Genomic DNA, 13,201 nt, shown 5'->3' with positions numbered 1-13,201 from the left:
GATGTCCAAAATGCTCTTCCTCCTCATTTGTTTCCTGGCTTCCTTTGTTGTTGTTTGTCCCTACTTTTTGAAGAGGACCAGTGATATCATGGGGTGATATCTTGTATATGAATTACATTTAAGTGAGGCATAGTTGCACAAACCTCACATTTCTTTCAGACATCCAAGTCCAGTGGCAAGACTGGTGTTGCCTAGCAGATTGGCTAACATGACAGCAAAGAAAAGTAATAAATGTTGGAGGGGATGTGGCAAAATTGGGACATTAATGCATTGTTGGTGGAGTTGTGAATTGATCCAACCATTCTGGAAAGCAATTTAGAACTATGCCCAAAGGGTGATAAAAGACTATCTGTCCTTTGATCCAGCCATAGCACTGCTGGGTTTGTACCCCAAAGAGATAATAAGGAAAATTGTACAAGAATATTCATAGCCTCACTGTTTGTGGTGGCCAAAAACTGGAAAACGAGGGGATGCTCATCAATTGGGGAATGGCTGAACAAATTGTGGTATCTGTTGGTGATGGAATACTATTGTGCTCAAAGGAATAATAAAGTGGAGGAATTCCATGGAGACTGGAACAACCTCCAGGAAGTGATGCAGAGTGAGAGGAGCAGAACCAGGAGAACATTGTACATAGAGACTGATACACTGTGGTACAATTGAAGGTAATGGACTTCTCTACTAGCAGCAATGCAATGATCCTGAACTTTTTGGAGGGACTTATGAGAAAGAACACTATCCACATTCAGAGGAAGAACTGTGGGAAAAGAAACACAGAAGAAAAACAACCGCTTGATCACATAGGTCAAGGGAGATATGACTGGGGATAGTAGACTCTAAACGATCACCCTAGTGCAAATATTAATAACCTGGAAATAGGTCTTGATCAGTGACACATGTAAAACCCAGTGGAATTGTGCCTCAGAAATGGAAAGGGTGTGGGGGTAGGGGAGGAAAAGAACTTGAGTCTTGTAACTATGGAAAAATATTCTAAATCATCTAATTAATTAAATAAAATAAAGAAATAAATCTCCATAAAAACAATAAAACAATGAATAAATTCTTTAAAAAAAAAGACTGGTGGTGACTGGGGATGCAAGTGGAAGACTTGGCTATGTCCTATGTCTTACCAAGCTTTAAACATCCTCATGACCTTTGGAACAAATTGTTCCCATCTGCCCATTCCAGGGGAGAAGTCTTCACATGCCTGGGGTAGACAGCCACCAAACGTACCAATGGGTTTATGGCCTCTTGGTTGCTCTCAATCTAGTTTAAATGCTCTACAAGTAAGGTTTACCATGGTGTGCCTGCTATGCATGCTACATCTTCTTGGAACCATGGGTGAGAGTTGGGTTCCAGGTGGTCACCAAAGGTGGATGAACAGCCCTGAATGGGGCTTGGCAAACCCCTCGTACTAGAGATTCTAGTTCTTGAATAAGACATACACCACCCCTGGCTTCATTTAGATCCGAACTAGAAGGCCACCTTCTGGAAGAAGCCTTCCCTGGTTCCCTTTAATGGTAGTGCCTCCTCTTTGTTGATTCCCCATCCCTGCCCCGCATCAGACTTGCATTTATCTTGTTTGTGTATAGTTGTTGGTATGTTGCCTTCATTATTAGACAGTGAGCTCCCTGAGAGAAGGAACTGCCTTTCTTTGTATTCATAGTGCCTAGTATAGTGCTCAGCACACAGTACTAAATCATATTAAATGTGTTACTTTGACTTCTTCACACCAAGTTCACTAAACTATCTTGCTATGGAAGAGACAAAGGCAAGCATTATCTTTTGGACTCAGAGGGTTCTGTCTTGCACAGGTCCACGGTCTATCCTGGATATATGAGTTTCATCCTGCCTTTGCTACTAACTAGCGATGCACCCTTAAACAAATGATTTCCTCTTTCTGGATCTTGTTCTTATTTTTAATCTACTAAAGGAGGAGTTGGACAAGATGCTTTCCAGGGTCCCTTCTGGATTTTATTCCTTTGATTATTCAGCACCATATTTTAAAATATTCTTTTCTTTTGCTATGGAATTGCTGAAACACTAAAGGCAGGTGTCACTGGACCTTTAATCATTCTTTCTCCCTCTGTCCTCTATCAGTCCTCTGAATCCCAAATTTCTCCTTGCTGCAAAATTCCATCTAATATTGATATTCTTCCAGTAATACCATATGGCACAGCACTTTTCACATAGTAGGAACTTAATAAATATGAATTGACTAATTGGCTGTGAAGAGAATAATGTAATCTCAGAAAAATCAAAATATAAGATGGTCCAAAGGGGAATAGATACATAGTAGGGTATAGACATCACATAGGATGAAATATTATGGATGGATTGTAATCTATATAATTGGAAAAAACTATATATAATATATATTTTAAAGACTCACTAAAGGATTGAAAAATGAATAAAAGCATTAACTATCAGACTTGGCTGCTATGATCAAGTCACCTAACCACTCCAAGGTTCACTCTCATTTGTAAAAGGGAATTATATTTGCTGTCTATTCTTCATAGGATTCTTGTGGGAAATGTTCAGGTGATCTAGAAATAGACTTCTTGTAGGAGAGATTCATGATCCATATAGGGATTGGCTTAGATGACCCCTGGACCCCTTCCAACTCAGAGATTATATTATTCTCTGAAGCATGAATTCCTACTAAAACCACTTCCAGCAGGGGATCATTCCAACTTCAGTTTGAACATCTCTGATCAATAGACACATGATGCCTTTATAAGAATCTAGCTTTATTTGAGCTGCTTGCTCTTAGGAAGTTTTCTTAAATTGATGTTCATCTAATCTTTCTTCCACACAAAGTGTGTGAATAGTATGCAGAGTACCACAGACATTACTTTTATGGCACAAGTCTCATTTAGCCCCCATGACCCACCGTGCCACCCACTACCTGAAATAAAATATTGGCTCAAAAAAAGAATTATTTTCAAAAATGAAGTCATTCATTATATTTATGGCCTTTGGTCGCTTTAGCTGAAACAACAGTGGAAATAAATGCCAACTGCATTTGAGGGGAAAAGGATTGATTTTCATTCCTTGTGCCATTCTTTCTCATGGGTGGTGCTGTTTCTGTTCATGAGCATCTCATTTAAAGGCAAATAGAATGGCTCTTCTAGAGGATTTTTACCATTCACAAAACTGGGGGGGGAGGGTTGGGGTTCAGCTTGCCACCTGGCAAGCCCTCAGCCCAGATGGGGTTCAGTAATGATTTCTACAAGGTGTTTAATCAGCTCCTGGTGGAACACATGACTGCCATGTTTAATTATTCCAACTTAATGGAGCATTTAGTTAGACACTGCTTGGTAAGCCATGATTGTGGTCATGGCTAAGCAGGGCAAGTACACAGAACATCTACACCCAATTTACTTTTTATGAATAATGATAGTAGCAACCTTGGCCAAGGACTTAAATCTCCATCTGTAGATGCTTATTTGGACAATTGCTCCTCCAGAGCCAGTAGTAATTTGGGAGCAGGTATTTACAAAAACTCCGAGATCGGATTTGACCCCTTCTCTTCCCCCACACACCGCCTTCCCTCTTGGATGATTTCACTCCATGGAAAGCTGCGATACCCAATACTGGTGCCAAAAAAGCTTGATGCGTATTGATGGATCGGCCTATGGTCGTCTAACCTTTGAATTTGTTTCATTAACAACTCATAGGCAGCCTTGCTGCCACATGGCATTTGCATGCCAAGGGGTCTCATTAGCTCCATTTCCATTTGTTTCATGAAAAAAAAAATAGCTCTTTGCAGATTTCAGGCTGTGTGTGCTTCAGGGAATGAAAACCAGACATTGGTCTGCATTGGGAGGGCGCAGATGCTAACAGCTGTATCAGTGCTTTGATGACTCATTATTCAGAGAGTAGTAAAATTTCTGACTTTAAAATAAATTCTCAGAAAAAGTGATGAGGATCTAAAGTCCTTTCGCATATTATGGGCAGGGGTGGGCAGTGTTTAGAAACAAAATGCAGGAATGTGACCTTCTGGGGCATCTGTGCCCATCCATTTTGCCTCAGAACTCAACAGGATGCAGCTGTCTTTTGTTTCTTAAGTGTGCACCCAAGTCCTGTGACAATAACCTTGTTCTATGGATTTTCTTGGATCTTAGTGGTCGGGAACTATATAGGATGCTTATGCCGTGGACTCTGTTAAATAAATCATTTACCAATCTCCTAATACCTGAGGACCACAGGTATATATTTATCCCTTTTCTTATCTCTACACAGAACTTGAGAATCATTCCTAGGCCCAGTTATCCCCAGTTAGGGCAGTGAAGTACTTTTGTTCCCCAACAAGAATTTTCTGGCACCTCCAACCATGTAGTACTTTTTAGGTTTGCGAAGTGATTTTGGAATCTCATTTAATGCTCACAAAAGTCCTGAGAAATAGGGGATATCATTATCATCATCCCAGTTTTACAAATGAGGAAACTGAGGCACAGTGAGGTTAAGTGAGTTTCCCAGGGTCACACAGCTAGGAAGTTGTCTTTGGTCATATTTGAATTCAGAATCCTCCCCACTGCACCACCTTTTTCATATTGAAACTGCACAGTCTGTTCTCAACTTGCTTTTTTTTTCCATCAGTTTTCTAGGAGAATGAATAAACATGGTTTCCAATTTTCTGTAGTTATTTCAGAGAATCTAAAAAATTATGATATTCATTAAGAAAAGTACAGTAGTGACGTGTGAAGTTTCTCTTAGGATTGCTAGGTTCCTTCAAATGCCATCATCTACAGGAGAGTTTTCCAATTTCCCTCAGAAGTTAATGCCTCTCTGCTGAAATTTATTCTACATTTGTTGTTTTCTGCATGTCGACGTACTTATCTGGTAACATGTTGTCCTCCGTAGCAGAGCCTAAGCTTCTTGGGGACAGAGCTCTTCTTTAACTCTGTATTAGCACCCTCAGCACTTTGCACATAGATGCTTTGCCGGTCATGCGTTCATTCATTCACTCATTCTTACACACATTCATTGAGCAGCTTTTGATTTTCTCAGGAAATAATTATGGAAACAGGCCACTCTAAGCCAGCAAAGGACTGAGAATTTGAGATCCTCTAGCCACATTGCCTGAGGGGGGGGGGTTGGGTTGTTGGAGAAAAAAATGAGTGATCTTATGGGGACCTGTAATCAATAAATTCTCTTATTGTCAGATTTCTGAGAAATAGACTATTTTGTGCCAAAAGAAAAACATAAAAACAAAAAAGGCAGAGACCACGTCCACTTGGGTATGTTCATTTGTTGGTTTTTTTAAACATTTATTAAAAAAGCAAAAGGTATGTTCCTCTCAAATAAAACAATTAAAAATGGTAAAGCAGTAACAAACAAATTGTATACTAGCAGCATCCAATTGTTAGAATTTTCCCTCAACTCCTCAAGTCGTCTTAGCAAGTTCAGTGATTTTCGAGCTTGCTGCTAACTGCCCTCATCATCATAGTGCAGATAAAATCAAACTTTATAAAATTAACATTTTAAGGTTAAATAAGCTTAAATAAGGGTGTTAAATACAAGACACTTGATCAAAGCTTCTGTACAAAGATAAACAAATTTTGGCATTGGACAAGGGAATTTCGTTGGCTCACACCATCCGTGAGTTACTCATCCGTAAGTGGTATTGTACTTGTCTGTCTTCCCACCCCCCCAAAAGTGAAGCAACTATACAAAAGTGAGCTAAGAGTTGAAGCCGACTATCCAGTGAGCCATTTACAAGGCATGTGTAGCTTTAAAAAAAAATCAAAACACTGTTAATATTCAGGCACCATTTGTTCCTGCAAATAAATAAATCTCTAATGTAACTGCATTCAAGCTAGCATTAAATATATCAGTGCTAACTTTTGATTTTTCAACACAGCTTTTGTGACAATTCACTATACCTCCCTTCTTATTGCTATGACAATGTGATTGTGGAAATTGAACTACTGTACAGCCAAAAAAATAGAGCACCTTTTAACTTTAAAGTATATGTCTGGTTATTTGTTTTCTTTTTTCTTTTTTTTTTAATCTTTATCTTACAATACTGAAGCCCAGGTTACTGTCGATCGCTTTAACTTCTCCACCAGGTCATCCGAAATCTGAGAAATCAAACCTAAACTGTCTTTCCCTCTTGAGGTAAGCCCAAGCACCGTATTAGTAAATTTAAATGAGAGAGGTCTAAAACTGACACCGGGAATTACATTCATCTTCAAGCCAGGAATTACATTCATCTCCACACGCGTGTCTGCTGCTTTCGGCTGTCTTAAGACGGCTACTACGAACAAGGTCCATCCCTCCCCCACCCCCCACCCCCCACCCCCATCTTGCCTGGATGAATGGCGTTGGACAGAGCGGAAATAGCGGGAACATCTAAAAACTGATTGTAAGCACAGTTAAAAATCAGATTTTTGCTACTTCAGATGGACAGGAGCGCCCACAGCGGTCCCTGGCTAGAGAGCTGGGAGTTAAGATTTCTTATCGATGGTATTGAAAAACCATTCCGTGAATTTTCTCAGTTGAGCCGCCGCCGTTTGGGATTCTTCCTGAAGGCGCATGTTGTCCTGTCTCAAGTGCTGAACTTCGGCCTGCAGAACGGCCTTGTCTTGCTTTTCCTGTGGATGGTAGAAAAAAGCCACTGAGTCCCTGGAAATAGCCAGGCAAATCCGCTCTCCTGCTCTGGAGACTGCATCTGGGATGGATCATGGACTGAGGACTCTGGCGAGAGGGGGCCTGACTCAGCCTGGTCCCACCCATCAAGGAAGAGGGAATCCCACTCTATCCCCCATGTTCCACGTGGTCCAATGCAGTGGGAGGAATATTTGTGGATTTTAGTTTTTTTTTTCTAATATTACATTTTTGTTAAATTCCTTGAGCTATAAAATGAGGCTGTAATAAGAATATGAAAAGACAAAGTCTTAAAAGTGTACGAGCCTTTTTTTTTTTTAATATTGTGAACAATCGATCCAAACCTACAAAACTAGTAGCAGTGTGGTGAGGATTTAAAAAAAATACTTGGGCATTTCATTCCTGCTTCCTTGGCTCTATTCTGTTTTCCTAACGACCCTCCCCCAATACGCACGCAGCCAAAATACTTGGGATTTTATAAGCTTCGACTCGCACCCAACCATAGAAACATTCTTTCTTTTTTTGAAAGGAGAGAGATTAAGTCTTCTTCTGGGGAGGTGGGGAAGGGATGGGACACAACTTGGGAGACAATGGCCGGTCATAATCACTACTGAAAGAAATACGTTCTGATTCTAATACTGATTTATTTCTCTACAGGGAAAGCGAACGCCTCCCATGCCAAAGCTCGAGGTGGGAGCTTTGAGGGTCTCGAAGATGCCGGCCGAGCAGGACGGAGGAAGCTCAGCAACCCAGGCCCCTGGGGAAGTGGTCAGCTGACAAGAGGCAGACTCGATGAATACTTGTTAAATTGAGAGGCAAAAATGCTAGATGGGTGAAAAGGGTTGGCTCATGACTTAATCTCTTATGGAGGGGCCTTGGCTACTGGCAAGACTCATTGCTTCTTAGAGGCCAGGCCTCTGATACTTCACCTTTTTTCTCACTAAAGATGAATCTTGGATGGTTTCTCTTCACCAACACCTTCCTAACCCCCATCCCCCCCCCAGGGTGGGGGAGAATATCAGTGTAACTTTAAACTTATGGAAGCTTAAAACTGCACTAAGTCTGTGGCAACCTATATATTGATTACTGCTGAGGATAAAGGGGGTTGTAGGAAAAGTCCAACATATTAATGAATCTAATCCATGTAACACTTATTAAATGCATGGCATGCACATAAAGCCCTCTGCCATATGTATTTTACAAATTAACATTGTTGGGGATAACATGGGAACTGGAAAGAGACTGTTTTACCTTCCGGAGGTCTGTCTGAAGTTGTCGAAGAATCAATTCTAGCTGATTCACTTTTCCGGTCAAAGTCGATGGAGAGCGCTCCCTATCAAATGATACAAGAGTAAAGGATGGTGGAAGTCAAATGTTAATTTGACTTCAATTCAAACATTTTTATTTTTTTCTTTTTTTTCTTTAATTTATGGGATTTTAACCCAGGTCAAAAAGAAAGAAAAAAAAAAAGTTCTGGGCCAACCAGGCTCATAAAGAGTAAACTTTCTCCCCCTCCCCACCCCTGCCTAAAAATTTGCCCTGGTTTTAATCTATTAAACAAGTATTCATCTTTTCTTTAGGGAGCAAGTAGTTGGGAAGGAAGCAAACTCTTACCCCAGGATCACATAGACTTAAAGCTAGAAGGGCTTTTAAGGACCACTGATACTAGCCTTCTCTTTTTACAGAAGAGGAAACTGAGGCAAAGAGAGGTGATGCAACTTGCCCAGGGTCACAAAGTGCCTAATAAGTGTCTGAGACATGATTAGAACCCAGACTTTCCTGAATCCAAGGGGGCTTGGAGTCAGGAAGACGTGAGTTCAAATTGGGCTTAACTCAAGTTCTTAAAGCTGGAGAAATGGTATAAATGTGGAAACTATCCTCTGGCCTGGACTGAGGTACTTTCCAGGCCCTAACTCCATCAGTGAGAATGTAATGCTGATGCTGCCTCACTTCAATTCAAATCGCAGGCAAGTCAAAGGTACCCCTTCTATTAGTCCTCCTCAAAAATGAGGTACCCACAACAACAATGCAATTTAAAGGAAAAATCCTGGTTGAGAATGGGATTCCAAATACCTTCTGGATCCTGGACCCTCCCGTGGTCAATTGGAGCCTACTGGTAAATTCTGAATTCTTTTCAGTTGATTTCTGAGCCAGGTATGGCTGAGGTGTTCTCTCCCTGAAGTCTACTATGAGTTCCAATGGAATGGGAGGAACAGAAGTGTGTTGGTAAAGATTTAATAACTGGTTCTCCAGGGGAAGAAAAAAAATCGTACAGATGGCACATTTTTAAGTTTAATCTGCCGTATTAGTATTTTCTCCATTACATGCCTAAATTTAGGCAATTAATAAAATCAAGCTCTGATTGTAACATTTGTTGATGTCTGAAAAGTAAATGCTCACTATGAACATTTTAAAGCTGGCTCTTAATAATTGGTTTTAGATGGCGGCACACCTCTGGATGGCAGTATACCCAGGATTAGGGCCCGCTCCTCAGCTTTACTAAAGGACTTTATGGATGGCATTGTCTTCTTCCTTTCTAAAGATACTATGGGTTATTTAAAAAATGAAAATGATTCCTTTCTTATGAAAGACTTGAAGACTCTTTATTTTGAGTGGAAACCTTCCTTGCTCAAGGAGATTTGTTAAGAGAAGAAAATAAACAGGTTTATACCCAATGTTCTTTTTAGGCTGTTGCTTTGTGAAGTAGATGTTCAAGATTTCTTTTTTAAAATGGGAGAAGAAAACCAGCTAGGCTTACTTTAATAAAACACACACACACACACACACACACACACACACACACACACACTCATGACTTCTAAAACAAAATCAAAATGGATTTACAACACAGTAAAAGGACTTGTCTCTGTCTCCTCTCCTCCCCTTCTGTGCCTAGTCTCTATTCCCTATAAAAGCTTACTTACCCATCTGTATCCATGAAATCTTTCCCATTGCCTGGGTCTACACATAAAGATAACTCTTGGGTTCCCTCCAAGCCCTGCATATGCTGCATATCTGTCAGGGTGCAGAAAGATGCTACTCTTTGATCTAGAGAGAAAAAGCACAAACACAAGGCTTTTGATCAGCTATAGAGAAATCAGGCAGCATTTCCTATTGAAAATGAATTCACAGGCCAAAGTTCAAACAGTTGGCCTAAAAAAAAAAAAAGCCCACAAACTAGTTCTGGTTAAATTTTGTTTGGGTTTTAACCAGGCAAGCTATCACACATCCTGAAAACATTAGGGTTGGCTGTCTTTGCCAGCCAGGCCAGTAGATGCATATCAGAGCTATGAGGACAGGACGAATGTAGCCAAACTGCTTTCTGAAATCCAAAGAGTACTCAAAGGGTTCAGTTTTTTTTCATGGAATTAATTTGTTTGCTAATTTTGTTCTGTTCATGCTAATTTAAAAACTAGGAGACTGGTATTCCTTAAAATGCTTGACACCCCCACCCCAAACAAACCAAAGGGAGAGACTCTTTGAGCCACAAATAGCAGGGCCCACCTTCCCCTTTGCTTCCCCAACCCTTGGAGCTTGGATAACCATGCAGACGTGCACACATAAGAAATATAAAGGAAAGTTACGAAACGTCATGAGCCAACGATCAACCCCAGACCATCACCTAGATAGGCCGTGTGGTGACAGACCAGACCAAGCTCTTCATCTGAGTCAAGACCTGTAATAAGATTTAGAATTTTCCTATGAACAAGATCTCTTTTAGACTCAAGAATCCCTGGAGCCCACATGAGGCTCAAATAATTGTTATGTCAAATGCAAATCATGCTCATTCCAAAAAAAAAAAAATTCCAAGAAGCTCTCGGTGCTTGTAATGCTAAATGCTAACCATGATGGCTTTATTACAGATTTTGTACACCTGCCTGTTCTACTCTGACATACAGAGATCTTAGCAATGATACATGGCATACCACACACACACACACACACACACACACACACACACACACATGAATATATTCCATACACTAAGCTTTATTTAAGTAGCTCACTTGGACAACACACTCTACCAATGAGATCATGGTGACTAAGAGACAAAGTATACCATCCAAACACAAAAATTTTAAAGGAATCTCAAAGGGAATGATATCTCCAACATTTAAAAGCTTTCACAGCCTAATTTGATCACAAAGCCCCAGTTGGCATTCACAAGTTAAAAGATAGTACCTCAACATTTAGGAAGTGTGGGTTTTAAAATATTGAGGCCTGGGAAACTGCATCCCCCAGCATGCCCCAGGGGTCCCTCCCTACTTCCTGGCATGTGATGATGGGGAGGGTCCACGCCCCCCCACTTCCTGTGTGGGGACAATCCCAGGTAAGGGAGGGACCACGCCCCCTAATTCCAGATGCAGGATTGGTCTGTATAAGGACCAATCCTGCACCAAGGAGGGACCTTTGAATCTAACAAGACTTGGGGTAAATTTCAGGCTGATGGAACTCTGGTTTTTGCTTTACTAAAGTTAACTTAGATCAAAGATAAAGAGTTTTCTTTTCATTGTTACAGAAGCCAAGGTACGTGGTGAATAGAATAAATATGACAATGGACATGGACTGGATCACTCACATGTGGTAACATTCATGGAAAGAGACTATCCTGGGCATGCTGGAATGGCATAAATGGAAAGGCAAAAGGCCAGCTTGGAGATACTGGAATAATACATAGAAAAGAGCTCCCTTGTAGGAAGAAGTTAAAAAAAAAAGATGTAAGAAGTTTAGTTAATTTAACCATATTTCTTTTCTCACTGTTACTGCTTTTCCTTTGAGTCACCATGTGAGTGTGTGTATATGTGTACACACATACACATATACATATTTTTTATGCAGAAATCAGGGAGGAGAAAGCAGGTGTATTTCTGCTGCTACAAACTTTCTTATGTGATTTGATTAATGGCCAAGAAATGCTATTTGGTTGCAAGTCAGTGGTTCTCTGCTCTTAATTTATTCCCACTCTACCTTCCTCCCTGGCTGCTGAACGAGCTCTCCTAATGAGGCCTCTGACTTGTTGGGTTTATGGAGGGTCACAAACTTTTAGCTAATTAAAATGGATGGCAATGTCAAAGGGTGCTTGTAGTTTGTGTGGCCAACCAAGGACTCGAAAGCTGCTAATAACACAGTGCCGTGAACACAGCAGGCAGGAATACATGCCTGCTGACCAAGAGAAAGTTGTGCAAAGGGCAGGCAGAACCATTAATAAAACAACAGATTTCCAAATAAAGGGTGATTTCCTTCTTCTTAAAAATGGCTTCTAAAACCAGAATGTCATGTCTGCCTTGGCTATCTATGCACTTCAATCATTTCAAGTCAATTTCTACATTATGAGAGCTTCCTACAAAGTCTTAATTTAAGAATGGCTATTTTTATACATCAATTTCTTTGAGAAAATGAAAGACAGGTTCTGTAGTTTCTAACTTGATACTGAAAGCCATTTGGCTTCTGTAGATCATGAGAATGATATTTCTAGGTGAATAATAAATGTACAATGTTTGTAATAACCAAGGTAAAATCTGATTCATTTATAATACAATGATAATAAAGCTAAGATCAAGCTATTCTATCATCACCAAATGTACTTTACATCTCAGAATGAATATAAATGAGGAGAAAAGGAAATGGCACCTAGCTGAGTGTTTGAATAAAAAGATGATTCTTATGCCAATGTATCTCTAATGCATTATATGGAATTAAAAAAAGAATATGACTGAATCACTCATGTTTTTACACTTCTAAATAATCAAAATAGACCCTTTAATTTGAGGTGTTTAAGAGATATCCTAGAAGAAAGGGCCATTGGGTTTAAATGCAGATATCCCCAAAAAGTAAGAGAAAAGAGTCAAAAATAAGAGTATTAGGGGAAGCCCAATGAACACCTCACATTGGTGGTGTCCTCAAACTAGAGCAATCCTTGAATCCCTGTATGACAGGGACAACCTTGGTATCTCTCACACTGAGGCAGGATTAACACCTCCAGAGTGAGATTGGGAAGGGACAAGGAAAGGATATGACCATGCATGGGGACAGGGAACCTTATCTGGAATATAATGTTCATGATGGTCTAGGACTCAGCTCTGGGCAACTTGGGTATAGTTCAGGGATTATTAGGGCATTTGGCTAAGATTAAGGGTCCTGATTGCTCAGATCAGATGAGAGGTGATGGCCAGAATGGCTCAAAGGTTTTATTGGGGAATGGAAATAGGGAGACAGAGGGGAAAGACTCTGTTGGGGCAGGAAAATGGACTTCCCAACCTTGATACAACAGACAGAGAGAAAACAATGAGGCAGGAATGTGGAAGTTGCCAGCAAAGAATGTTTCCAAGTATAAAAACATTTCTCAATGTGAAGGGATTTTAGAAAAGAGTAAGGGCAGAAAGTAAAGGTTAGTACCAGGCTGGAAGGGAGACCAGGAAGTAGGGAAGAGGTGTCCTGTTGGATAAATAAAGACTATTCCTAAAAACCCCTGAATTTTTCCCTTCCCACATAGAGAAGAGCAGTGAAGTCCATACCAAGCTATTCTATTACCACAGGGTATTCTTTCCATCCTACTGTGAATATAAAGGAAGAGAGGTGATGGCACATT

General features: G+C 40.3%; 1 protein-coding gene across 12 annotated transcripts in view; it reads right to left on the bottom strand.

Annotated features, from left to right (window-relative positions):
* Window positions 1-5,239: 5,239 nt before the first annotated feature.
* Window positions 5,240-13,201, bottom strand: part of SIPA1L2 (signal induced proliferation associated 1 like 2) — a 274,744-nt gene continuing 266,782 nt past the window's right edge. For 7 of the 12 annotated variants that reach the window (XM_007481608.3, XM_007481612.3, XM_007481610.3 and 4 more), the window contains 4 exons: window positions 10,235-10,288; window positions 9,537-9,660; window positions 7,864-7,945; window positions 5,240-6,599 (listed from right to left, as the gene is read on the bottom strand). In XM_007481608.3, the coding sequence (XP_007481670.1) occupies window positions 6,453-6,599; window positions 7,864-7,945; window positions 9,537-9,660; window positions 10,235-10,288 (407 nt within the window). In that variant the 3' untranslated portion in view covers window positions 5,240-6,452. The remainder of the gene's footprint in view (window positions 6,600-7,863; window positions 7,946-9,536; window positions 9,661-10,234; window positions 10,289-13,201) is intronic. The other 5 variants (XM_007481611.3, XM_056816130.1, XM_056816129.1 and 2 more) reach the window with 1 other exon arrangement.

The sequence above is a fragment of the Monodelphis domestica genome, chromosome 2 (assembly GCF_027887165.1).
Source record: "Monodelphis domestica isolate mMonDom1 chromosome 2, mMonDom1.pri, whole genome shotgun sequence".
NCBI classification, from domain to species: domain Eukaryota; kingdom Metazoa; phylum Chordata; class Mammalia; order Didelphimorphia; family Didelphidae; genus Monodelphis; species Monodelphis domestica.
The sequence above is the reverse complement of the archived record's forward strand: the minus strand, read 5'-3'. Positions and strand labels throughout refer to the sequence as shown.